General features: G+C 40.2%; 2 protein-coding genes across 4 annotated transcripts in view; both read left to right on the top strand.

Annotated features, from left to right (window-relative positions):
• Window positions 1–8146, top strand: part of espn (espin) — a 48088-nt gene extending 39942 nt beyond the window's left edge. For all 3 annotated transcript variants that reach the window (XM_054781749.1, XM_054781757.1, XM_054781740.1), the window contains 3 exons: window positions 3204–3283; window positions 3543–3563; window positions 6002–8146. In XM_054781749.1, coding sequence (XP_054637724.1) covers window positions 3204–3283; window positions 3543–3563; window positions 6002–6149 — 249 coding nt within the window. In that variant the 3' untranslated portion in view covers window positions 6150–8146. The remainder of the gene's footprint in view (window positions 1–3203; window positions 3284–3542; window positions 3564–6001) is intronic.
• A 2600-nt stretch (window positions 8147–10746) lies between these two features.
• On the top strand, window positions 10747–27792 carry arhgef16 (Rho guanine nucleotide exchange factor (GEF) 16). The gene is made up of 15 exons (XM_054786388.1): window positions 10747–10875; window positions 11733–12363; window positions 15522–15573; window positions 16058–16221; window positions 16320–16376; window positions 18337–18497; window positions 20767–20919; window positions 20995–21124; window positions 21542–21616; window positions 21694–21786; window positions 21924–22075; window positions 25049–25237; window positions 25456–25526; window positions 26389–26490; window positions 26565–27792. The coding sequence occupies exons 2-15, from the start codon at window positions 11794–11796 to the stop codon at window positions 26702–26704; spliced, it is 2109 nt and encodes a 702-aa protein (XP_054642363.1). The 5' UTR covers window positions 10747–10875; window positions 11733–11793; the 3' UTR covers window positions 26705–27792.
• Window positions 27793–27794: the final 2 nt, after the last annotated feature.

The following is a 27794-nucleotide window of genomic DNA, read 5'->3' as shown; positions in this document are numbered from 1 at the left end:
CACAAATATGGATATTTTAAAAACGCATATTTATCAATGCATTTTGGCCTCTTGTCCACATGCAAACATAGGTTTTTGTCCTTAGAAAGCAGTGCTTTTGGAAAACTTCAGCATGTGTGCGTGCGTGCGTCTGCATGCAGGCGCAGATTTAGTGGGGGGTGTGGGGGGTGTACACCCACCCGTTTTGAGGCACCCAGGATTTTTTTTTTTTTGCCTGATTCTGATGTATGTCCCTAGGGACATGCATCTGACATGTATCTGAATTATGGGCGCGTGGTGGACGCATATGCCAGAATGCAACCAAGACGCATGCTATTCCTGAACCCACTGTCAGGCTGAACGTGTGCTGTACATGGCTATTCAGGTGGAGGTGCAAAATAAAGGTTCTGGCATCATGACTATAAGGAAAACTGTTGTCTATTCTCAATGAAAATTAACCAGAAAAGCGATCCCCAGTGACATAAAATTATACTCAAATCCTCGGAATTTACAGCTGCTTCAAATTGGAAAATATTTCAGGGAATTGAGCTAAAATGGGTTTCTCCTAGTACCGGTTATTTTATAAATAAAACGTTTTGGCTTAAACAATATATTCCAAGGATAAAAATAACAACAAACTCTTGAAATTAAGGACATAAAATTGGCCTCAGATATCACCAGATTGCAGGAAATGAGGTCTACTTTTTTAAAAATTTCTGGGGGACGCCCCCCAGACACCCCCCCACTCCATTTCCAGCACCTCGGCCACACCCCCACTTTTCAAAAAAAGCTAGTTCCCACCGCTGGCGTGTGTGTGTGTGTGTGTGTGTGTGTGTATATAAAATGGAGCTTTATGATTTGTGTCATAAGAAATGTGCAACATTATGTCATGTTTTTAAATCTCATTTAACAACAGAACATGAAATTATTGACTTTCAGATGTTGGTTTCATTTCGTGCAGCATGCGCGCATCTAATGACACGTATGGGTGATTAAAAAAACATTCATGTTGTTTCCTAGGCTCTGTGTAATCGAGCACTGATTTTAAAGATAATGTGCACGTCATTTTACACCTAATATATTACTATATCGATGAACAAAGGCGTTATAATGCAAGTCAACTGTATTTGCTTTTTTGTGGACAGACATTTTTTCAGACATCCACTTATGTGGATGGAGATTTTTGGGGGTAAATGTGCAATTTTAAAACAGTCTAAAAAGAGAGAAGAGGATCCAATTACTCATCAGCGCAGGGAGAAAAAACGTCATGATATATTAAAGAAACAGAAGAGGAATACTTATGTGCACTGCAGGCATTATGTTGTGCGTTAAAGTATATACTGTAAAGAAATCCCTCATTCATCACGGTTAACTGCCTATAACGGTTATACTGTGTTTGTACGGTAGTTCCTTTTCGCTATTTTTGTGCTGAAAAATGCTTAATTTAGACAAATATGTACAATTTGCTTAAAAATGCATTTTTTTTTTACTAATAATAGGTCGTAGTCAACCACGAAACGGCATCATTCATTCTTTCATTGATGTTTGAAAAACGGCGATAGAGTCAGGGAGCATGTTTAAGCCGCGATGTAGCGAGAGATGGCTGCACTTCTCAATATACCTTATTGTTTTGAGCAGTCTCTAGAGGCTGTTTAACATTTTTAGAACCATAGCAATAGTTGATTAATTAAGGATTCTGGTGATTGTGTGGAATTGATTGTTGATGAGACAAAATGGAGTGCACTACTAGGCTGCAACCAGCATACGCAATGATGATACAGTCGCAGCTGGCGTGATATCGAAAGAAGAACATGACATCAGCTCTGGGAAGTTGAGCTATATCCGTGCTAGAGAAACTCATCCAGGCAGCATTAACCCGATCAATACAAAACTGGTATGGAAACAGGAGTTCAGAACATTTCTAGAGAAATTCTCCCACACCATTAAAAATAACAATTAACTGACTACTTGATTTCCCTAGACAGTTATTAAACAGAGTGGCAACACAAATGATTCTGTTTATTATGTTTTCTGTTCTTTGTTCTTGCAAAAAATGTATTTGTATGATGACGTATCCGTCGAATGAAGGGTTATACCAAACAGTAGGACTGGGAATCTCAGGGTACCTCATGGTACAAATACGATACACGATACATGGCTCACGATCATGACATCTCGAAATGGTAGTGATACTGCGATTATTGATAAATTGCTCTTAATAACTTACGATATGGCCCTGTGTGTACAACAGTGAAACTATGTAAATAAATAAATGTCAGAGTTTCTATTTAGCGCCATAATTTAACCAGAGTACAAATAATAAATAATAGTGCAAATACAATGACACTGTTATAGTGCAACGTAACTGTAAACAGGATTTTTTGGGGGTCTGTGACTCAAGTAGATCAAATCTATTAAGTAGACATATAACAAAAATAAATATTTACCATTTGAATAAAAAAAAATCAACTTTTCTCTTTTAAGCAGGTAGGACTAAACATTTCATATAAAATGTGAATAAACACAAAATTCACCTAAATGGTTTTATGGTTTGAGATGAACATGAACTAGAACCTTGCTGTAAGTAAAGTAGTTGTCCTCAAACCTGAGTGAACAGAAGCCTGGACGTTGTGCATGTGCATGTTTTTTTCTTTAGAAAGAGCAGCTGGTCGGCATGCTCTGATGTAAGCACACTTCTTTAAGCACTCACCAGCAGTTAAGAAAACTCTATGGCTGTTACACTCATTCCAGAGACACAAAAATGCCTTTGCGCTAGCTCAGGTAACTCAGGGTGGTTGCGAACGACGTGGCTGTGCATGTTTGTAGTGCCGCCCATGTGACGTATTCTGTTTCCCATCCACACCATAAAACCCAAAGTGAGTCCACACTTTTGATTTAAATGCCATTGCATCTTTCAGTTTAACTTCACCGCTTGAGTGCACTATATTAGTGCTGTTTGTTTTTTCTGTGAGTTCGACCCAATTTTCAGCCACTCGGATGAGATGTAAAACGGTGACTCAACTCACTACGGTGAACGTTTATAGTGGCTTTTTTTTTTTTTTTAACAATATGTGGACAGAGTGCATCGATAATTCACCATAAGTTTAAATGTTACGATAGTTCGCCATGTCGACATTTTGTCACACTCCTACAAAACAGCATGTGTAGTTGGACGTTTCAAGGGTTTATTCACACAATATTTGTCACTCTGCTGACCTTGACAGGCTGATGAAGAGGCAGCACGTCTGGCATCGATGCCCGCCTGGAGGAGAGACATGATGAAAAAGAAAATGGATGAAGAGAGGTGAGTAACTAAGCTGTGTTCTCTGTTCAGTCGGGGCAGACGGACTGTGATCCACATTCAAGCTGATCATCACCTTGCAACAGTTGAGTTGGTTGTTGTTGTGACACACTTTCAGTCTTGGTCAGGTGAAATAAAATTAGGTATGTATATTTTACAAAAAGGTATTGTGGCCTGATTGTAGAATAGGAAACAGTGTTGTATGTAATCTTGTCAATTATTTGATGTTTACACTTTTTCCTCTTGTGCTTATGCCCTCCTGATGTGACAGGGAAGAAAAGAGGTAAGAAAAAACATGTTTCTATATATACACTTGATAATGCTTAATTAATGTATGGCAGTGGTAAGAAGACTACTATAGCAGACCTTACAACCTTGAAGAAATTTTCATAGTAGTATGAATAGCGAAGCGTATTCCGGGGTCAAAAAACATGTTGTCATGTTGTCAGTACACAGAATTACAAATGTTAGTGCATGTTAGAGGATAAAGCTGGAAGCAGATTGAAATATACATCAGTTATTCATCTCCATCAGAGGTGTCAAACTCATTTCATTGAGAGCCACATCGCAGTTATGGTTGCCCTCAGAGGGCCCCTGGTAACTGTCAATATACAGTACATCAATATAAATATGAATATAACCTCATGATACTATTACACAATATTTTCCCATGCATTTGATTATTAGATTTTTACTACTAGGGATATGACTTGCTTTGAAACATCCAAGTACTTATTTCTGATAACAAAAAAATATCTTCTTGCATGATCAGATCATCTTAAACTTTAGAAGAACTGCACGCAGTACAATTTTTTTGTCAAAATGAAAGAACAAATACATTTAGAAGGAAAAAGGCAAAGTCCATTACTGGCACACGGTATTCCCAGGCTTTCAGGGGCCTTATAAAATGATGTGGGGGGACACATCTGGCCCCCGGGCCTTGATTTTGACGCCTGTGGTCTACATTATAGTTTTACTCTATCTCTTAGGGATGTCCCAGCTTTTGTTCCAAACATGAATTGAATATGGTTATGTAAATGGCTTTCCAAAGCATTAAAAATAATGCAACCAAAGTAATTTACTTTTTTATTACACAGCATGACCAACAATATTGTTTGGCTTTTGTAACAAACCTCTGTGAGTCAGGTCCCTAATCCAATAAAAGATCCAATAAAAGTCCATCCAATAAAAGATAAAATTGAAAAAAAATGGGCGTGCAAAATACTTTTAGGGTAGGACTAATCATTTGACATGGGTACTGTATATATCAATTTGTGGTGTGATTTAAAATATATGACATTTAAAAAAAAAAACACTCTTCAACGCAATAGTAATTTATTGACGGTCCCTAGTATAAACAACCAGCGGTTCCATCACAACTTCCCGTGCGAGCTCCCCGCACAGTGAAACAGCAGTCCGGGCCCAGTGAGGGGGAACTACCGCTGTAGCTATGGAGCCAAATATCCAACATCCATCCATTTTCTATGCCGCTTCTCCTCATTAGGGTCGCTGGGGTATGCTGGAGCCTATCCCAGCTGACTTTGGGACCCTGGACTGGTCGCCAGCCAATCGCAGAAATTCAACATCTAACGTGAAACTAACTTCATCACGGTACACCGTGGATATGTCTGCATATATTATACCAATGTTACTATTGGTTGCTCAGTTACTATATATACCAATGTTACTCTTTAGCTCATAGACTTATGTTAGCAGCACAATAATGATAATAGCCAAAAACACAACAGTCGACCGTGCACTATCCTGTCAGGTTAGCCTACAATGACGTTCCCCTCTGTACCTAATTTAGTTCATTGGCTGCCTCATAAGATTTACATCTTGATTTGTATTGCTAGGTATAACATTCACCGACACTTCTGTAAAACTAAAGCGCATAAGCTTCAAAAGCGTCCTTTCGTACTCGTACAGCCACTTTGAAATGGCCGCGCCATTTTGGCGACTTCATATACGCAACCAATCACACGATTGGATCACACTGACGCCTTTCAATGCCCATATTAGGCCATGTACATACATAACCTAAATGATTAACTCTGCTGCATAGAAACTGATTAATTGGCTGCAAGACCACTTGCACAATGTTTTCATCAAACAATATTTGTGTGATTATGGTTGTAGTTTGTCGTGGTTTTAGATCAATATGTACATGTATAATACACATATAATAGTAAACAGGTTAAATCAATACCTCTCTGACACTGTCAGTAAATGTCAATGGTGGATTTTTTTTATTGAACAGCAGACTGGTAATGGTAATAATAATGATTTAGTTTATTTCAAACATGCAGCGACGACTAGACAGAAGTACATCTCGCTTACAGTTGTATGTCCGGAAAGGAGTGGAAAGAAGCTAAGCATATGTAATCAGACACCTTCTCCGTGTCACAGCAATTTCTAATAAGTTGTTCACTTCCTCTGTATTCAACATGTACTAGTTTTCCCATTTTATGAGGAGTCACACTTCAGGGCAGGTGCAGCAGCTTGATAAAAATAGAACTTCAGTTACAGTACGTCTAAAGGCAAAATGTATTTATTTTTAGTTCCTACAGTACACGATTAAACAGAGACTCAACAGAGACAGAGACAAATCCAAAAAATATTTGTATAGCCGTTTTTTGGGGAGCGGGAGAGTGTGTAGCCACATTAGTAAACGTTATGCAAGCGTGCTTAACAGGATTTTTATTTTTGAAACACATTCAGAAAAGCGGAGGAGAAGGCCAAACAGGCCAAAGAGATGGAGAAGAAGACAGAGCAGGAGCGACTAAGGACCCTGGGTTACGATGAGACCAAGCTGGCCCCCTGGCAGCGGCAGATCATCCTGAAGAAAGGAGACATAGCCAAACAGTGACCTGGCCTTCCATATTCATCCTCCTCTGCTGCAGCCCATTACAACATCCTCCAATAACTGACCCCCAAGGCCTTCACTGATTGCTCCTCCCTTCTTGATGCTTGGCTGTACTTATTCTCAATGTCCATTCACACAGGACCTTGCTGGGGTTGCTGCCTCGTTGGTGACTCTACTGGGCCCATTTTCAAAGTCTCGTGGAGACAAAGCATTAGTATAACTTTGGCATGCACTGACTGCCCTCACATAAGACCTCTTCTTTTAACTGCATGTGTCCTTAATTCAGATTACTTGTAGCACCGACTTTAATTCAAGTTGTTTTACATAGATATGCTCATGCAAACGGTGAGTGACAAACAAAAGGGGCTATTTGTGAGAATTGTTGCCACGGAAATGGGGTAAAGAGCTGTTTTATTTATGTTTTGTACAGTAGCCACCACACTCACCGTTATACAAATCATGGTAAGTTAGCAGGTTTCTGTACTAATCAGCTATTCTATATTATTGCTACATTTTTGTATAAAGCTCATAGAAGCACATTCTTCACATTACTGCCATAGTTATCTTTCAAAGCAATCTGATTATTCACTTAAATATTTGCGGAAAATGAATGTACACATTATTAGCAAATCAAAATGTTCTTAAACGGCAGTGGAAAATAAAAGGCTCCATCGTTTGTAATTCATTTTTGATGTGTTGGGCTACAGTATATTGTGATCATGAATGTTGTGTGCATGTTGCATAATGCGTATCAAGCATGTGGTGATATATGACCTACCGTATACCTGACACAGATGTTCAGTAAAAAAGGGGGTGTCACAGGATCTCGTATCACAAGATCTCGTGAACAAGATCTCACAAGATTAAAACATGACAAGACTTCTCATGGGCACTAGGCCTTGGCGATAATAAATAAATTAACGCCTGAATTTATATACAGTAGCTGTATATAAAAAATGTTTTATGTGTGTTTTTGCCTTTTAGTAGATGGTAAATTATGTTGAGATTGTTAATTTGACTATAGCATGAAAAATAAATAGAAATTTGGGTATGTTGCAAATTTGTAACAACAGGCATAATTGTCAATAATAACAGTAGTATAACAGTCAAAAATTCTGTTCACAATAAATGAAAAAGAACTGGAGAATTTTGTCGGCCTCAATATATCGCCATGTGCATGTGTGTCTGTTTTCCTCATCTCTGGCCTCCAAACAGGCAGGAAGTCAGTTCACTCTGTGCATTGGTTTCAGCACCTTGGCACGTATGTTCCATAGAACAATGGCATGAACGGAGTGAGCCCTTTTGCCAGTCATAAAGTCTTGTTGGGTGGAGTGTAGCCTCGTGAGGAGCGATGCAAGGTAACATAGTTAGAAATTAAATTAGTAGATTTGCAATATATTATCATGCATTATTATTAATTCATTGTACTTTTCTTAAAAGTAATGTTAAAGTCTCGTATCGTTCTCGTAGACCCAATCTTGTGTATCGTCTCGCCTCGTGAACTGAGTGTCTCGTGACACCCCCAGTAAAAAACCAAGATAAGCAGAGAAATGCAAAGTCACTACAATGCTACTGGCTTTCTATTAGCACAGCATTAAGATTTCTAGATGTTTGTCTTTTTTAAATGTAACACAAACTGTCATGAATGTTTACTGATATAATGTCAGATGTACAGTATGTTATGAAGCCTACAGTCATGTTATCAGCAAAAAAACAACTCTTGTAGTCGATGGAGTCCTTTGGAAATAACCATTTGCTTTTATCAGATGCCATATGATGTTGAAATTGAAAATGATGTAAACGTCATTGCCATTTGATTTTTCTATACTTATAAACTTTGTACATGGGCACCCTATATGAACATAATCATTTCATTGTTTGCATACTGCATCTCAGCCTTGATTGATTAGAATGTTGGCTAATTCATGCATAATTGTGTTTTCAGACTGTTAAAAATGAAAGGAAATAAATTGTAATGACCAAACTGATTAGAATGGGTATTTATTGTGAGCACACACATCTATTATTAATAATAAATACTATTCAACAGACAAATGCAAATTAATCTACAGATTTAACACACACTCAGACTGTTAATTACCTGTACAGTTTGTTGTGACCCTTAAGGCTGTTAGAAAACATTCCACATGAACTCACAGTATATGCAATAACAATGCAATACCAAATGTTTACTTGTGTTACTGTAAGTGTCTTGTATATTTAAAAATTGCTATTCAATATTCCTTTACTTAAATGCGTTTTTTTTACTTCCTGAGCCACCACCTTATCGTGGTGGAGGAGTTTGCGTGTCCCAATGATCCTAGGGAGCCAAGGTCACCCATGACAAATAGGTCCTAGGGGAGGGACCAGACAAAGAGTGCCTCAACAGACCCCAAGGAAGAGACACAATGTTGGACCAAGATTTTACTCGCACGGACACGGGTCACCGGGTCCCCCCTCTGGAGCCAGGCCTGGAGGTAGAGCACGATGGCGAGCATCTGGTGGCAGGGCCTGCACCCATGGGGTCCAACTGGACACAGCCCCAAGAGGTAACATGGTTCCCCCCTCCCATGATCTCTCCACTCATGGGAGGGGCCAAAGGTGTAGGGTCCAGAGTGAGCTGGGTAGCGGCCGAAGGCGGGAGCCTTGGCAGTTCAATCCTCAATTGCAGAAGCTAGTTCTTGGTACGTGGAATGTCACTGTCTCTGGTGGTAAAGGAAACTGAGCTGGTGCGTGAGGTGCAGAAGTTCCGGCTAGATATAGTCGGACTCACCTTGACGCACAGCAAGGACTCTGGAAAAGTCCTCTTGAGAGGGGTTGGTCTTAATTCCACTCTGGCGTTGCCAGCAGTGAGTGGCGACGGGCAGGGGTAGCAATTCTTGTTGCCCCCGGGCTCAGGCCCTGTACGTTGGAGTTTAACCCGGTGAACGAGAGGGTAGTTTCCCTCCGCCTTTGGGTGGGGGGACAGGTCCTGACTGTTGGTTGTGCTTATGCAGCGAAGAGCATTAGTTCATTACTTTTATTGACAAAATTCCTAGGCGCAGCCAGGGCTTTGAGGCGTTCCGGTTGGGTGGCTACAGGATTGGATCTCTGCTTTTTGCAGATGATGTGGTCCTGCTGGCTTCATTGAACCGTGACCTTCAACTCTCGCTGGATCGGTTCGCAGCTGAGGGTGAAGCACCTGGGATGAGAATGAGCACCTCCAAGTTGGAGTCCATGGTTCTCGCTCGGAAAAGGGTGGAGTGCTATCTTCGGGTCGTGGATGAGATCCTGCCCCAAGTGGAGGAGTTTAAGTACCTTGGGGTCTTGTTGACGAGAGAGAGTAAGATGGAACGCGAGAACGACAGGTGGATTGGTGCAGCGTCTGCAGTGATACGGATTCTGCATCGGTCCATTGTGGTGAAGAGCTCTTAATTTACGGGTCGATCTACGTTCCTACCCTCACCTATGGTCATGAGCTTTTGGTAGTTACCGAAAGGACAAGCGGCCGAAATGAGTTTTCTCCATAGGGTGGCTGGGCTCTCCCTTATAGATAAGGTGAGAAGCACTGTCATCCGGGAGAAGCTCAGAGTAGAACCGCTGCTCCTCCGCATTGAGAGGAGCCAGATGAGGTCGCTTGAGCATCTGGTCAGGATACCTCCCGGACACCTCCCTGGGTAGGTGTTCAGGGCACGTCCGACCGGTAGGAGGCGTCGGGGAAGACCCACGACACATTGGAGAGACTATGTCTCTCAACTGGCGTAAGAACGCCTCAGGATCCGCCAGGAGGAGCTGGACGATGTAGCTGGCTGGGGAGAGGGAAGTCTGGCCGTCCCTGCTTAGGCTGCTGCCCCCGCAACCTGACCTCGGATAAGAGGAAGAAGATGGATGGATGGATGGATAAATGGATGGATGGATGTTTTGTTTAACATATTGCATTGGCTATGTTTTACAGTCAATTCGTTACAGTTCGTTACAGTTCATTTGTTTTATAACTTTTTAAATAATAATAATAATATTTTTTTCTATTACTATTTAATATCGTTTTTTTATTGGCTACTTTTACTTGAGTAATATAACTGTATTTGTACCTGAGTGAAAGTTTATCAAAGTAATTGTACTTTGCTTAAAGAGCTCTTTCCACCCCTTTGCGATACAAGTCAAGATTTGTTGTCGAACAATTCACTGCATAGAACAAAATAATAGTAATACATAAATAATTTTTAAGGTCTCCACAATTTATAGGCTATACAGTATATACTGTACAGCTGAAAAAGGTTGATGGGTGCTTTTATACTGTGTTGTAATACAAGCCATTAGCCACTAGAGTGAACTGATGAGCTGTTTTGCATTTGCAGGGCCAATAAGCAAACCAACAAACTAAAGGCAGTATGAAAAGTAAACAAAGTAGAAGTAACCGTTATTTAGTTGGAAAATAGCAAAGTGATATAAAATGTACACATTGAAACGATGTTTAAATAATATATATGGGCACTGTTATTATATGTCCAACGCCAACTATTGTAAAAAGAAAGGTGAGTAAAGTTACTACTTAGTTTTTTTCTATGCTACCCTGTGATTTGCTATCGCTCACCTGTCTTGATGACGTCAGCTGAGAGCCACCAAAGTAGGAAGTGGCTGTTAAAGCTGAAATATGTGACACGAATGACGAAGCTCCCAGGCAGTTGACAACCTTGAGGTCTCTTCTACCTTTGAGAATTTGGGAGTTTGAAAAGTCCACCTTACTCGGGTAAGACAGCTATGCTGTGTATTTCTTTTAACCTCACTTGTTTTTGCTTTTACTTCGTGTCACCTCGCCATTAACGACCATGGGAATGTGAGGGAGGCTTTTCTTTTTTCTCTCTCACCCTAATCCCGCTCTCTCTCAGGGGCTGTGAGCTGGGGAAACAAGCTCATAAAACCTCTGTATTGCAGTGTAAAATATGTTAAAGAATGTGCATAGGGCAGGACGGATTCAATTGGATTCAAATGTATGAATTGCATTGATATTCATATGTAATAACAACGCTAATCATGGGTGCTTTAGCAAACCGTCTGATTAGTTGTTATTGTCATCAAATGAAACACATTTTCTATTTTTTTCCCCATTCCATTTTCGTCCCTCTGCCGTTATAAAACACAATTGACTTTGTGTCTTATCTAAAATCATCCATTTTAAATGCAACAATGTAAAGTAATCATATATATGTTCATATAAATATGTAGTCTGCCCCATCTAATCTCAAAATGAATCAATGTGAATTTTTCAATAAGTGAAAGAGACCCACCTACCTATTTAATTGCACTGTATCACTTTTTATAACACAAGGCAGGTCAAAGGTAGCACAGAAATGTGTAAGTGTGCAAATTAACTGACTTGTAGTTTGTAGTGTATTTGCAGGAACTTATGTGTAGGAGTGACCGCCTTCATGTTTGAGTTAGAGAAGTCACTCATAAATTCATACATGCGCTCCCAGTGGGAAGATCTCTGAGAGCTGCACTGTGAGTCGCTGGTCATATTTGAGGGTCATCCCAGCTGCTGATAGGTTGCTCATGTGGTCCCCTCTAGTGAACAGAAGCCTTTTTCTGTATCTTCTATCTTCACAGCCCTCCAATGTGCTGAAGGAGAGGATAGTGGATCGGGCCAAGCTGTCAGCAGCAGGACGCCATGTCTCACACCCAGTCTGACGGCTGTGCGGGTGATCAGGCCCATCTAATTCTTGAGAGCCAGTTTTCCACGGAACTTCACATATCCGAGCCCGGCGATGAATGCTGCCAGTCACAAAGCTTCCCCACCCTCCAGCCAGAAGCATGCCCAACACAAGAGGAAGATGACCGGTTGGTGGTACCGCAGCGCTTGATTTTGAGTACTCAAAGTGCAGCAGCGCTGAAGCTTGGCACGGAGCAACTCATCCCCAAGAACCTCGCCGTGGCCAGCCGGTCCAAGAATCGCCACCACACCACTGTGGTGACCTTCCCTGTGGGACTGGAGAAGTCCAGCAATGCATCCCGCACACGTCACTCAACACAGGGTCCAGATCTAACCTGGGAGGACTATGACAGTGATGGAGACGGCTTTTCTTTGAGGAGGAACCGCAGGAACAAGTCCTACAGAGCAGCTGTGACCAGCCTGGACATTGAGGCCATGGCAAGGGGAAAAGTGTCCGCAAACACACTAAAACCTCTTAAAGAGGGAAGGGCATCCAGTCCGGGTCCAGCTCGCAGTCCTGGCAGGAAGGTACAATTTTATTTATGAATATTTATGATGCATATATGTCTTCTAGCTAAATAAAGTAATGCTGTTTTGTGCAAAAGTCTGAGGCCACCACGAGCTTTGTTGTTTTAATAGTAGGACAGATGGCATTTTAGGATTACACAAAAAATAGCACATGTGCCAAGGAAGAACCCATTATATGGTGGTGAAGATCTGGATAAAGATGTCATTACATTACAAAGTTTATGCCATTGAGTTGCCATTGCTCAACTCCCCTTAACTGCAAAGTGGATGAGACTGACTCAACAGTGCCTCTGCTGGCTGAAACCAAGTAGTGAACCTTATTTGGTTTTACTCTGCACCTTTTGCACCTGTCTCAATTTCACACAATTGACAGAATTCTTAACGATCAATCAATCGATTATTATGTCCATCCCTTCCCTTAATCTGACAAAATTCTTGACGATCAATCAATCGATTATTATGTCCATCCCTTTCCTCTCATTCTCTACTTAATATGCCTCACACACTTATTAAACACATTTAAAATTATAAAATGTATAGGTACTCCCCACTAATGATTGATAATGTAAGATGATCGATGGACAGATGGAATCGGAATCAAGGTGTAGAAGTTGTACAGTCGTCCCTCATCTATGGCGGTTATTTGGTTCCAGACTCGACCACGATAAGTGAATTTCTGCGAAGTAGGATTCTATATTAATAAATGGAACATTTTCGTAATTAGAGCATAGAAAACCTGTTTATGAATTTTGTAAAGACAGGTTTTACCGTTGTCCCTGTCGACATGAAATAACACCACAGGTGTCACTTTTACACTCCTATTATTCTTTGTTTGCATTATATTGCGCAGGCTACGGGATCACTGCAAGGACATAACAGACTGCTGTCTGCCGCAATAGCATGTTACCGAGCTAACAAGCTCGCCTCTCCAATTTAGTTATTCTAAATTTAAGAAAATGTTTCAAGCGGAGTAGAGAAGAAGGACAAAGGAGCCAAAAAATGACCACTTCCACACGAAATGAAAGGATTATTTTTTTTTTCTATGCCGCTAATCGTAATTAGGGTTGCAGGGGTATGCTGGAGCCTATTTCAGCTGACTTCGGGTGTGAGGCAGGGTACACCCCGGACTGGTCGCCAGCCAATCAGTGATATTGTCCGATTTCCATAAAAAACATGTGATCGGCGTATGGTGATAAACGCCTTTCAAAGGCCATCACAAAAGAATAATTGGTGTGCGGTGGCACAACTTTTCTATCTTGTTGTCATTCTACTAATTTTGTCTTGTCCTCAAAACACTATTTGTGTGTGGTTGTTTTATGAACATAAACACATAGTGTGTCCAGCCTTATGATGGTACTAGTAACACACTATCTTGCCAGCTGATTTCAAGTAGCTCACCAAAGGGTAAAAGAATATTTGCTTCAGCTCTTAGTAGTTTTTTATTATAACTGTTGAATTCAGACCTTTTGCCTTTTATACAGTGGTGTGAAAAAGTGTTTGCCTCTTCCTGAATTCTTATTTCTTTGCATGTTTGTCACAATTAAATGTTTCAGATCATCAAACCAATTGAAATATTAGTCAATGACAACACAACTGAAAAGAAAATGCAGTTTTTAAACGAAGCATTTTATTATTAAGGGAGAAAAAAAAATCTAAACCTACATGGCCGTGTGTAAAAAAGTGATTGCTTCCTAAACCTAATAACTGGTAACTAACTACAACTACAACTAACTACAATAACTACAATCAAGCGTTTGTGATAACTTGCAATGAGTCTCTTTCAACGCTGTGGAGGAATTTTGGCCCACTCATCTTTACAGAATTGTTGTAATTCAGCCACATTGGAGGGTTTTCGAGCATTAAGCACCTTTTTAAGGTCATGCCACAGCATCTCAATAGGATTCAGGTCAGGACTTTGACTAGGCCACTCCAAAGTCTTCATTTTGTTTTTCTTCAGCCATTCAGAGGTGGACTTGCTTGTGTGTTTTGGATCATTGTCCTGCTGCAGAACCAAAGTTGGTTTCAGTTTGAGGTCACGGACAAATGGCCAGACATTCTCCTTCAGGATTTTTTGGTAGACAGCAGAATTAATGGTTCCATTTGTCACAGCAAGTGTTCCAGATACTGAAGCAGCAAAACATCCACATACCACCACACTACCACCACCATATCTTACTGTTGGTATGATGTTCTTTTTCTGAAATGCAGCTTTACTTTTACGCCAGATGTAACGGGACACAAAACTTTCATGAAGTTAAACGTTTGTCTCATCAGACCACAGAGTATTTTCCCAAAGGTTTTGGGTATCATCAAGATGTTTTCTGGCAAAATTGAGACAAGCCTTAATGTTCTTTTTGTTCAGGAGTGGTTTTCATCTTGGCACTCTGCCATGCAACCAGTTTTCGCCCAGTGTCTTTCTTATGATGGATTCATGAACACTGACCTCTTTTAGGACCTCTTGGATGAGTTGTCGCTGCGCTGTTGGGGTAATTTTGGTTGGTCGGCCACACCTGGGAAGGTTTACCACTACGGTTGTTAACGATCATCCGATGTGACCGGATATCCGGTTTGACAAAGGAACGGTTCTGATTAGCTGGTGGAAGTCTCCTGTGTCTATAAGAATCAACCATAAATCTTTGGATTAATCGATTGTGGAGACATGCACCGGGTGTCAAACAATGCAAGCCTTGGCTGCTGGTGAAAGGATTGTCACGCTTGCTCTATAGCTTACCTTTGCTGAAGACGGGAATGAGTGTAAACAGTAGCAAGCGTTAGCTGGCCGCTAACCAGCATGCCTGGAACTATTTACGAGTCAGCACTACTTACTGCTATTTACTAGTCACCGCCTAGCTTATCACTGCGAAAGATATAAAAATATAAATAATGTGCGGGGATCGACTGTATACGGTCATCATAGCATAGCTAAAAGAAGAAAGGAATTGGTGTGCTCTTTTTTTATTCTCTGTTATGTTCTCTGTTCGTCATAGTAGGATGATGCTGTGCCTCCGTAACTGTTTCAAATCTTCCATACCAGGGACACTTTTGAGGAAGTCCTCATTTAGTTTTTACCAGACTGTACCAAAGAAATCTAAACGGTGAAACAAAATAGAGGAATATGAATTCTTCAGTGACAAACTGTCTTATTGTCATCCTTGCAGCGAACCCTGGGGAGAAAAAGGAACCGTAACCAGCGTGGCTCATTCAAAGACGGTATGGATGTGTCACTTGCCACTTCCCTAACATTGTCCAAAACACTACAACTGCTACAAATAATGGGAATGAATGTTGGTCTGCGTTTTTAGATAGGTGAGAGATATGTTGTAGAATTTCTTGACAATGAAGAGGTGCTGAGCGAGCAGGAATTAAACTGTGGACACCACAGTCTGGTTTGGGCTCTGCATGCTGAATGTGGCATTGTTGAGTCATGATTATTGAATTGTAATGTCCTTCAGGCATTGCTCGTCCTCCTGTTTGAGTGTTGTGGCATACAGCTCTTGTCAATGTATGTTAACTGGAACAAGAGGCTGCCTTTAAATCAGAAAATCATTTATTCAGTATTGCATATATTTTATTTTATACGCAGATCTAAAGTTATTCTTCACTCTTTTTAGACATTAAATATAAGCTTGAAGTGCAGAACTGTCCAAAGCTGAGAGTTTGCCCAAAATGATAAATTTGTGGATTTGCTCTCCAGCAACACCGCGCCTCTACCAGGAGATCCGAGAGCGAGGTTTGCACTCCACCAACCAGGATGAACTTCTGGATGACTTTGTGGTGGTGGAACCTCCTGTGGAGGACCAGAGCATCGTGGTGAAGAGCTACCGGCCGGCGCAGCTCACCTGGAGCCAGCTACCACAGGTAAGCCAGAGATATGTGTTCATTTTCTGCTAGCTGACTTTTAAAGTGCAATATAAAGATTGTAAGTCAGTTCGTATTATTCTGATATGTTCATAAAGGTGAAGGACACTGGTGTACTGAATATAATCTCACCTCAAGAGAGAAAGCGGCAAGAGGTAAGTAGCTCCTGTCTTGATTTGTGTGCCGCTACCTTTAAATTATGGTTAGAATGTTAAAAGACAAAATAGTTTACCCAGTAGTGTAACTAGTAGTGTATCCGGGCATAAAATGCCAAATACAGTAAATGAGCAGTAATAGTAGTACTAGTAGAGGACATCATTTCTGTGACCTTCTTCTCTTCCCCTTCCCTTCTCCTATTATGTGTGTAAATAAATGACAGAAGCATGCGTGATGCCACTAACTAATGCCATATGACTTGTTACACACGCCAACTAGAGCTTGTTTTGACTCTCTTCCGCATTGCTCAACATCAGCTTGAAGTATGGTAGCCCTAACGTGTCAATTAGGAGAACTATTGACCTTGAAGGCAGAAACTATGCTCCAAGTTCACTTGTTTGGAGGCTCAATACCTGCTGGTGACATGCGGTGTACACACTAAACATAAAGAAAATGTTCATACAAATAAATGCAAACACAGAGTGATTCCAGTGGGAATTTAAATGCAGTGAAATTGTCCAATGCAATTCTCATAGGTTTTTTTTTTTAATAATTGAATTCTCTCTATAATTCTTATGTGTTCAGTCCTTCTGTAGGTTACTCCAATAAAAAGGGAGCTGTGTAACCAAAGGCTGTTTTCTCCCGTATCACATTCTATAGTACCAGCCAAAAGTTTGACAGCTTATTATTGTATTGTCTGGGAAATTGGGCTGCATGGTTACCTAGTGGTTAGCATGTTGGCCACAATCAGAAGATTGAGGGATCGAATCTCTGTTTGGGCATCTTTGTGTAGAGTTTGCCTGTTCTCTCAGTGCTTGTGTGGGTTTTCTCTGGGTACTCTAGTGTCTTCCCACATTCCAAAAACAGTGGTTCTCAATTATTTTCTGTCATACCCGCCTGGGGGACGGAAATGTTCTTGCACCCCTCCGATTTGAAATAGTATTGAGATACTGATATCTATTTATTTATTTGTACCGTACAGACTGAACTCAAAACTGAAACCAGTGAAATGCAACAAAATGGAGAGCAGTGAAGCATACAAGCGTATTCAAGAGTCAAATTGTATGCTGATTACGACAAATACATACATGATGGCAGGTCTGCACTAAGATTGAAAGTCCTCCCTGCCTCTCGCAGTCCCCCCAACAGTTCACCGGGGCCCGCCCCACTATTTGAGAGGCACTGAGTTAATTGGAAATTGTCCATAGGTGTGAATCTGAGTGTGAATGGTTGTCTGTATGTGCCCTGTGATTAGCTGGCGACCAGTCCAGTGTGTACCCTTCCTCTTTCCTGAAGTCAGCTGGGATAGGCTCAAGCTTACCTGTGGGCCATGGGCCTAATGAGGACTAGTGGAATAGAAAATGGATGGCTGAAGCATGGGAAAGTTTGTCTAAACTTTTGACTGGTACTGTATGTAGGAGGTAGGTACCAACAGCAGTATAAATATACTGTGTAAATATATTCATAAAGAGAGCAGTATCTAAAAGTACATTTAAATTCAAAGTACTGTAATTTTGAAATCCAGATAAACAACAGAACATATAACACAAAAATATTGACAGTATGTATGTAAAGTAACGTTAGTAGAGTGTGGATGCTCCCTTTTTGTTATGACTATTTTGTGTAGTCTGTCAGTAGATGTTGTGTCAATAGCAAAGGTCCACCCTGTTTGCACTACAGTCGCTGAATAAAGCCACACCTTGACAGTGTAACCACGTGCAGGCCCTTTGCTTCAGACTTTTGTGCCTCAAGTCACCTCATGGCTCTGATTATATCACTATATTTATGGCAGCGTCTTTACTTCTCCCTATTCTCTTCTGGGGATTTTCCTTTAAATAATCAGTGCTCTTCAGTGTAAATACCCCAAACACTGCTACAAATCAGTGTTTCAATCTTACCTGCATGATTTCCTTGTAGTATGTTGACAACTTCTGTAGAAACATGTTTGTTTTTTGACAGGCAATCTTTGAAATAATTACATCAGAGCATTCATACCTGCACAGTCTGGGCATCCTGGTGCGACATTTTAAGGAGAATGACGCCCTTAGGAGAACCATGACAACCACAGAGCACCATCACCTCTTCTCCAACATCTCTGTTATCTACCAAGTCAGCAAACGGTGGGCACAACACACTGCTACTAATATAACTATTACTGTTGTCATGTGCAGTGCAGTTTCAGATGTACTTTTTCAGGCATTTTCCCCTTTAGCATGTGTTAAGTATCTTGTGTGCTCCATCGACATGTTAAAACACGCTTGGCAAACTGGTTCTGCTGCCTCACTGCTCTGCGTGGTATTTTTGGGCCTTAAAATGATAATGTGTTTTGGAGCAGTAGACTGTGTGGCTCTCATTGCATGCCAGGCTACATCAAAGAATATTTACATTTAGTGAGGAAAAACTACTTTCATCTCTTTCTTAGTTTGTTCTTACAACAGGAAGTATGAGTGATTCCCACAAGATGTACGTACAACATGTGAATGTGTGTCGTGTCCCTACTGAGTGGCTGCTTGGGTGTCATTTTACCTTTTTTGTTGTTAAATAGGCCCTCTGCAAGGGTGCGGCTAAATTCATCAAATGTTTATCAGGTTCATAAGGAATGCACTCACAATGCTGAGGAGAAGATGGATTATCTTTAGCATTTGAAGTAAACAGATATTGAATTTGACATTAATTCAAAGGAAACAACCAGAACACAATGCAGTCTTGTCAAGGCAATATACAATAGAACCCGCCTAAGTCGACCCCATTTTTACGTCGACAACCCATCTAAGTTGACCAACTCATCCAGTCTCGGTCCACCGTGTTCTTGTCATCAATAAATTGTGTCCGCTTAATTTGACGTTGACATACATGTCCGACCGCTTTTGTTGTCATACAATTTGAGACCCAAGGTGGTCATTTCTTTGAAAATTCGGTTCGTTTATGCTGACATGTTATGGTATTGTCAACTTTCTCGTTGTTACTAAGCAGCATGAAGTGACAATTATTGTCTAGTTACACAACTTCCTGTTCAGTGCAAAGCGAGCTTCAAAACAAAAATATGGCAGTTAGGGATGTCCGATAATACCGACTGATAGATATTATTGGCATAAAAATGACATTTCGGTGCACGATTGAAACTTTGTCAAACTGTGACCGGCTCCACACAGCAACAAACCTTCCTAGCTCAGTATGTCTATGGTCTGGACTTATTTCCAGTTTTTGCCTTTGGATTGTAAATATGCTATTTGAAATGACTGTTAAAGGTGCTATCCCTCTTCGGCTCCAAACTATCTAAAATTCTGGTGTATAGGCGCACCCACTAAATTTAGAGGAAAAAACAGATTTTTACATACTGTATATAAGTCGCACCGGACAATAAACCGCACGTCCACACCATGAAGACATATTGCGGCCCGCACGAGTATGTGAGGACCAGGCAGCTCTTTATCTGACAGGAGCTAAACATGAGCTATGGGAAAACTCACAACAAGCTTGTCAACCCATCGGAAATCTTGTCAGATAATGATGATGATAATGATAGCAAACGTTAGTAGCCTAACTTTGCTAAATTGCTGTTGTCAGCTGACAACAAACATGGCTAAAATATGTGTGTGTGTTGCATGGGGCATGGCTTGCGGTGACAGGGCAGGAAATGGGTGGAATATACTGTTTTCGAGTGTGCAGTGCATAACCAAGGCAGACAGCACTTTTAAGAACTGATATGTGAGGGGCGAGTAAGGCATCAATACTTCTAATCTAATATCACACCTCAGGAAGAATCACTCAGGGTCATACGCAGTGGTATTCAGCAAAATAATGATCAGAAGCGTCAAAAAACTTCCCAGCTATCACCAGTTTATAATTTCACTGAGTGTGTTTTCTGCCAATATCGGTATCCTTTGATGTCGGTATTGATAATGAAGTGCTGGATCGGTAAGAAAGCCAATAGTGAGCATCTCTAACGGCAGTATTAACCTGGAACAAAATGCACCCATTTATTATTTTTTAGATTGTTAGTCACCAGAAGAAAGCTTTGCGCATGTACAAAAGCTTTATTGTCATTGTAGTCAAAACATACAATGAAAATACCACACAGCTCTGTTAGATAAGTGTATAAATTATCATATGAGCACAGACGAGTCTAAATAAAATAAAAATATGCACATATGGAGAACGATTTCAGCAAACTGCCGTAGGTTAAAAAATCCTTTATTAGACTTCTTTAGACATCTAACTTGTTAAGACTGAATCAACGGGGCCTCTGCGGGTTGCATCCAAGTAGTGCAGTCCATCATTGTCACTCAGCCATGTAACAATACCAAATATGCATACAAGTATTGCATTCGATTTCTAAGGCAATCACTCACAGTCGTGACAGACCTCCCCCTCTCTCTTTAATTCCAGCTTTTTTGAGGACCTGGAGCGACGTCACTATGACAACCCGGTGATCCGGGACATTAGTGACATTGTTCAGAACCACGCCGCCCACCACTTTGAGCCATATATTGTCTACTGTTCCAATGAGACTTTCCAGCAAAGGACGCTGCAGAAGCTCTTGTGAGTCGGCCACCAAAAGCGTGCATTCAAATACAACCACATCAACCTAAATTGTCTTTCTTCATTGTCTCTTAGGACCAGCAATGGTGCTTTTAAGGACACCCTGAAGCAAATTGAAGGGAGTGGCGAATGCGGAGGCCTGCCCATGATCTCTTTTCTCATTCTACCGATGCAACGGGTTACCAGACTGCCACTGCTTCTGGATGTCAGTTTGACACCTACATTACCATGGCAACCTTTAACATAACACTTGACAAAATCAGTTTTGGTAGTATAAGCGCCTTTTAAAAAAAGAAAGTGCCAAATTGTCACAGAAAGAAATTAACTGAGAACTACAATGCTGGTTTATATACTGCACATACTGTACTATGTCAGTAATCTGGATACTATGCAAATACGCCTCCTAGAGGCTGTGTGCAGTATTGGCGTGACATACCTGTACAGTACATAAGTGCAGTCTGATTGAACTTTTGAATTAAGTGCTATTATCTTCTGGTAGTGCCATTATATTGTTCCATCATTGCTTTTCCGTCCAGTGTTCCCTCTTTTATTTTCTTGCAGATGATGAACTCACTAAGTTACATTTACTTAGCTATCTTCTTTCTTTTGTTTATCATTACAGACTATTTGCCAGAAAACTCCTGACAAGACAGCAGAGTACTTTTCTGCGGTCTGGGCGCTGCATGCCATTAGCAAGGTAGAAAGAGACTCTGAATGGCTGAAACTCTGCAGCCTCACATGTCCTAATTGTCTGATTACTTCTCATCTCAACAGTTGGTCAGCAGCTGCAATGATGGTGCTCGTCGGATGGAGAGGACAGAACAGATGTACACCATCCAGAAGCAAATGGAGTTTGGTAAAATCAAGGTTAGAATTAGAACCGTCAGTGCTGTTTGACCTCCTGTTCAATTACGTTTGCGCCCTATGAACTCTGCCTGGCAACAAGTGACTAAATTATCATCAACCTTGCAAACGTAGAGACATAACCCCAGTGTCCTCAACAGCCGTTCCCGCTGGTGTCGTCGTCACGCTGGCTGAAAAAACGCGGTGAGCTGGCCGTCTGTTTTGAAGAGCTCAGCATCTGGAGAGCGTTCAGCAACAGGAGCAACTACCTGTTTCTCTTCAATGATGTACTCATTGTCACCAAGAAGAAAAGGTAGAGTCCCCTTTGTTTTAGAAGTGGCCTTCAGGTGAGTAGTGCACTGATCAGCTCAGGAGCGTCAGAAAGAATAATAGAAAGAATATTTTAAAACATTTATATTAACTTCAATTAAACCTCTTGGAAAAACCAGGAAATACCTTTTTTAAAACTACATCGCAGCTCGAAAGATGTAAGCAAATTAAATTCATCATATTATAATATCAGATAAAATAGGTATAATGTGCCCAGAGTCGGGACTGAACACGGCGAGGCTGAGTTTCAGTTTTATGCTGCCAAAATCTGGAACAGACTTCCACAAGATGTGCGTGAATTCTCAACTTGGGCAATGTTCAAATCCAAGCTGTAACACTTCTATTCACCTGTGCATTTCACAACTGAAAGTATTTCATCGCACGCTTTATTTTTAATTTCTTTCTTTATTTATTTAGCTTTGTTTTAGGGAATGATTTATTATTACGGATTTTTATGTAATGATTTTAGAATTATTTTATGGTTTTATGGAATGATTTTATGAAGAGATTTTGCTCTTTTTTCTGTAAAGCACTTTAAATTACCTTGTGTACCAATGGTGCTCTGTAAAAAAGAGCCTTGCCTTGCCTTACCTTGCCTTGCCGTATAATGTAAAAGAAAATAAATCCACTAAAAACTCCATTGCAACACAAAACATATGCAATATATTAAACTTTCTTGCAACTGTGAAGATTAAATTCTAATAAAATTATATCAAATAATACAAAATAAAATAAACGCACTGAAAATAGTTTTTTAACTGCATTACAACACACACCCACACAGAAATAAGATAAAACTATAATACACTCCTGATGAAACATAGTGTTTCAACAGCCTATTTCGGTTTAATGGGTTGTTTGCAATAAATGTATACAGTGTTCCCTCGCTCCATCGTGGTTCACCTTTCACGGACTCACTGTTTGGCAGACTTTTTTAGGGCAATTTTAGTCCTTTTTTTTTTTTTCCTTGCGTATGAACGCTGGGACAGACTGAGCCTCCCTGTTGTGTCTCTCTGTTCTCTCGCTTCTGTCTGCGCCGCCCATTGTCTTCTGCGTCCTGATTGGCTGTTGACCATTGTCAATCAATCTCCTTCGTGGCTACCAAACTAGCTAACCGTGTGAGCTGCTTGCTAACCGCCACAACTGTAAACAACAGAAGAAGCTAACCATGTAAGGAAAATACGACAGGAGCAACATGTTTTAACAAGGATACAAAAACGCTACAGCCGAACGGGCGTGGTCATAGGAGTGAAATACAAATATATGTGTATGTACTAGTATATATATGTGTATGTATATATATGTGTATGTATATACAGTAGTACCTCGCATAATGTAAACCTCCTTTTACGCAAATTCCACTGCACGTAAAGAATTTATTTAAAGTTTTTACATCGTATTACGTAAGAAATTCCATGTAATGTAAAGCGTCTTTTTTTTTCAATCAACTTTATTAATGCCTTACAAATTACACTAACAGTGCATCAAACCATGGGCATTGAAAAATAACAGTTGGATAGCAAAAACACATAAAATAAATCACACAGAAATCGAGATGAAAGAAATAAAAACGTAACAGAAAAGTGATAAATAAATAAATAAAAAATAAAGATAATAATAATAATTAAAGTAAGTTACACCAGGGTACGTGAGCAATGAAAATGAAATTGAATTAAGGATATTGAAGTGGGAGCACAGATTTATAGTCTTGATAGCTTTCTTGTTGTTAGCAGAGGATATTGATTTGAAGTACAGCTTCAGTTCTTTCATGAAAACATTAAAAAGGGGTTTCACTTTGGCAAATTTAAAGTCGGTGCAAGTTCGGACTAACAGAGTACTGTACACTTGGTGACGCCTTTCAGTTTTTTCATTTACAGTAATCTTACTCATTTCCTTATTTTATATTGGAATGTTATTCTACTATGTTTATGCTAACGTTTTCTTATATTTTCCCACCATATTTGGTGGACTTTGAATATTATGAAGGGCCAAAGGGGTGAGTTTGGGAAGATCTTGGAACGGATTAGGCTATTTACATGTATTTTACGCTTCGTATAACATAAAAACCCTATAACATAAACGTTCTGGAACGGATTATTTACGTTGTAGGGGCATCTACTGTGTGTGTATATATATATATATATATATAGAGAGAGAGATATATAGATATAGATATATGTGTGTGTGTGTGTGTGTGTGTGTGTGTGTGTGTGTGTGTGTGTGTGTGTGTGTGTGTGTGTGTGTGTGTGTAAAAAAAAAAAAACAACAACCAAAAAACAGGAATTTTCAAATCCAACTGTAGAGATATAAGCAAATTGAATTAAATAAAAAAATCTGGTATATTTATACTACAGTACCAGTCAATAGACACACTGTCCGATCCGTCCATTTTCTTCACTGCTTGTCCTCATTAGGGTCACGGGTAAAGCTGGAGCCTATCCGAGCAGAATTTAGTTGTAAATGAACCCTTTGGAAGGGATTAACAAAACCTGAGGTAGCACTGTAATAGTGAATTGATTCAATTTAAATAATGGCATTGTTTATATATGTGGGTACAATGCATTTAGAACTTAAAAGTCAGAATTTTAATTACAGTAAAGTGCATTTTAGAAAAGGTTTACTATACTACTCTATTACTATGCTGTTAAAGGAGTGCAATACTAAATCTTTTTTGAAGCTTGCTTTACAATATGAAAACAAGTTTGATATCTGCAGTGGAAAAATGATCAGGAGTAAGATCATCAGGAAATTGATGGTCATTTCCTGAGGATTGTAAGAAGCCAGTGGAGAGGAAGAGCAACATAGATGTGGTCCACACATACTTTACATTCTTCAGTTCTGCATTCAGCACGACAGCCTGACAAGAGAGCGTAGCTTTCTGTTACGTTAGGGAGAAAGCATACAAACGTCAATACACTGTCCTGAGGTTAACCCTGTCCAAATGTTGTTCCTCCAGTGAGGAGAGCTTCGTGGTGATGGACTACGCCACTCTGGAAAACGTGGAGGTGGAGGTGGGTGAGCAAACAGACGGTCAGACATCACCCCCTTCCAAGAGCAGCTCCAGCCAGTATCTGTCCTTCAAACTACTCATGAGCAAGAACAGTGAGGGCAGACCGGAGTGCACCACCCTGGTGGCTGAGTCCAGGTACACCAGCACACTGCTGCACTCTCAAATGTGTCTTTAAATTACGTCTTTGATGTTATTAGACTGTGCTTACTGTATGGACATCAGTTCATGGCCAGGTAGGTTGATGGCTGGTTTGCATGTGGCTACGTTTACCCCATTCACTTGTATGCCTTGTGTGTGGCTCCCCCTGGTGACTGATACCAAGCTGGTGTGTTCTGGTTGTCTCCTTTACCAAGGTTGGACCGGGCCCGCTGGATAGTCGCTTTGACAGAACACAAGCAGACAGAAATTTTCTCTTGTAAAGATGGTAAGTGTTGACGGTATTTACTCAGCATCATAATGTTCCGTTGTCCATGTGTCATCTTATCGCAATGCATAGTAAGTGATACACGTCATCATTTAGACACATCTGCTCATTGATCCATTTGTTGTGGAAAGCTCCAGCTTGAGCACAGATGGTTTGCATTTATTCTCCATTTTGGATGAATCTATGCTTATGTAACATTCTGTTTTAACCATATGCACATTAGCGCTGCATATTTTCACTTTGAGACAATTTACCCTTCATACTACATAACGTTTCTGAGCAAACCAGTAACACTTTTGACAGAGAAATTTGAAATGCACTATCTTGGGCAAAGAATGCACAACAATTTGCAGTTTGTTGTCTTTGCTGACAGTTGTGGACCCGACAGGTGCGTTTTTTTAATCATTTTTTTTCCCTTCTAACACTTTACACTGTATATACTGTGTACTAGTAGTCTGGAAGCCAAGTACCATCTCTCTCACTATAGTTGCAAAAAAACAAATTAAATAATTTTAAGACAATTTGATAAATTAAAAATTATGAAATTGTCGATTGTATGTTATATTTCAATGATTTTGTTGTATTTGACATTTTGTGTTTTAATGATTTAGATTCAGTATTTGAAATATCTTGAAGAAGATCCCCCATACTCATTCATGTAATCTTTTCTTTTTTTTAAATGATAGTAAGGAGTTGATCATTTGACTTCTTAACACTATATTAAGGGCCACTGGTAACGTAGTGCTTCACATAGCTGACTTAATGCAGCTGTTTTGGGGTCAGTGCGCTAAGATATGTTAAAACAGACATGCAGTAAGGTGTATCCCTCAAATGTGCTTCATGATGGAATTCCGTACTATAGGTCTTCCTCAGTACGAGGCCACCAAAGCCTACATGCCCAAGGAGCCAGATGAGGTGGGACTGCAGCAGGCTGAGCTTGTCATTGTCCAGAGGGTCGAGGAAGGTGAGGCTCCATGTGTCTTGGTCATAATAGCCATTAGTGCTACTCCATACCATAAAACTTTCTGCTCCTGCCAGGCTGGTGCTACGGGGAGAGGATGAGAGACGGCGAGAGAGGCTGGTTTCCTGCTAGCTGTGCCACGGAGATCACGAACCCCACCGCTATAGAGGACAACATGCAGCGGATGAAGCGTCTCCGCAAAGAGACCAACGTTTGAGAGCAGAAGATTGCCATTGTGATGACATTTAGACAATATAGATTAGAATATAAGAAAGGCCATATCAGTCTTCATCCAGAAGAACATAGGTTCTAAAGTGAACTTCTTCCACACCAAACTCGTTCATTCATGCCTTTATGGACTTTGCTTTGTACACGAACAGAAACACTGTTCCCACCAAGTTGGACGCATACAACGGACTATATTTTGTGAAGCTGAAGTTAAACACGGGGGAATAACCCAATAGATGTCATTAAAATAGTGCATTCATGAACATATATACTGTGCTACCTGGAGGCTTGGTCAGGCCCATTGTTCATGTTCCATCCACTGCCATTAGGGATTGGACCCCCACTTTTCATAAGAGTTGCATTCCGGGAACACCAGTAAATGGCGAAAAAGCACAAGTCATTGATATGCCCATAAAAATGTACCAGTATATTTTAGACACACTTTTGTGTCTCACAGGGCACACAACTGGTGCATTCAATGACCATGAAACTGTGAAATGTCCCTTGACAAAATTTTTTTTTTTTTTTTTTTTAAATCAGTGAAGCATAAAGACAAATGTAAAAAATGTGGGCGTTTTAACAGTGGTAGAGCTGTATTATCACATTTATAAATTACCAACTCCTGGTGAATGAGATGTTTTCTGACATAGAAAAAGCCTATATTTAGAGAAATAATTTTTTGACCAATCATATGCAAATTCACAGGGCCATGAACGCTGAATCACAAATGTGCGGCGGCCCACTGTAAACAACTTGTAATTTACCTTTATTTACCTTCAACGACAAAGATAAAGCCTACTTAAAAATCAAGGAACTTGAAAAGTTGCAAATACTTGTATCTCCTACACTTGAACCTTATAGCATGAAGATTTAATGTACATATGAGCTCTGTTGGATTAAGATGCATAAGTAATGCATGGACTGGGCTTCAAACACTGCTATATTGTCTTTGCTTCCTAATATAAGCAGCATGAATGGTAAATGTCCCCTCTAGTGCCAAGTATGTGTACTCTTGCATTTTTGCAAATGTGTCAACAAGATGCCTAGTTCCCCATGTATTTGGAAATAAATAATCACTC

This window comes from Dunckerocampus dactyliophorus, chromosome 1, assembly GCF_027744805.1.
Source record: "Dunckerocampus dactyliophorus isolate RoL2022-P2 chromosome 1, RoL_Ddac_1.1, whole genome shotgun sequence".
Taxonomy (NCBI): domain Eukaryota; kingdom Metazoa; phylum Chordata; class Actinopteri; order Syngnathiformes; family Syngnathidae; genus Dunckerocampus; species Dunckerocampus dactyliophorus.
Note: the sequence above shows the minus strand (reverse complement) of the source record. Positions and strands in the feature narration are given on the sequence as shown.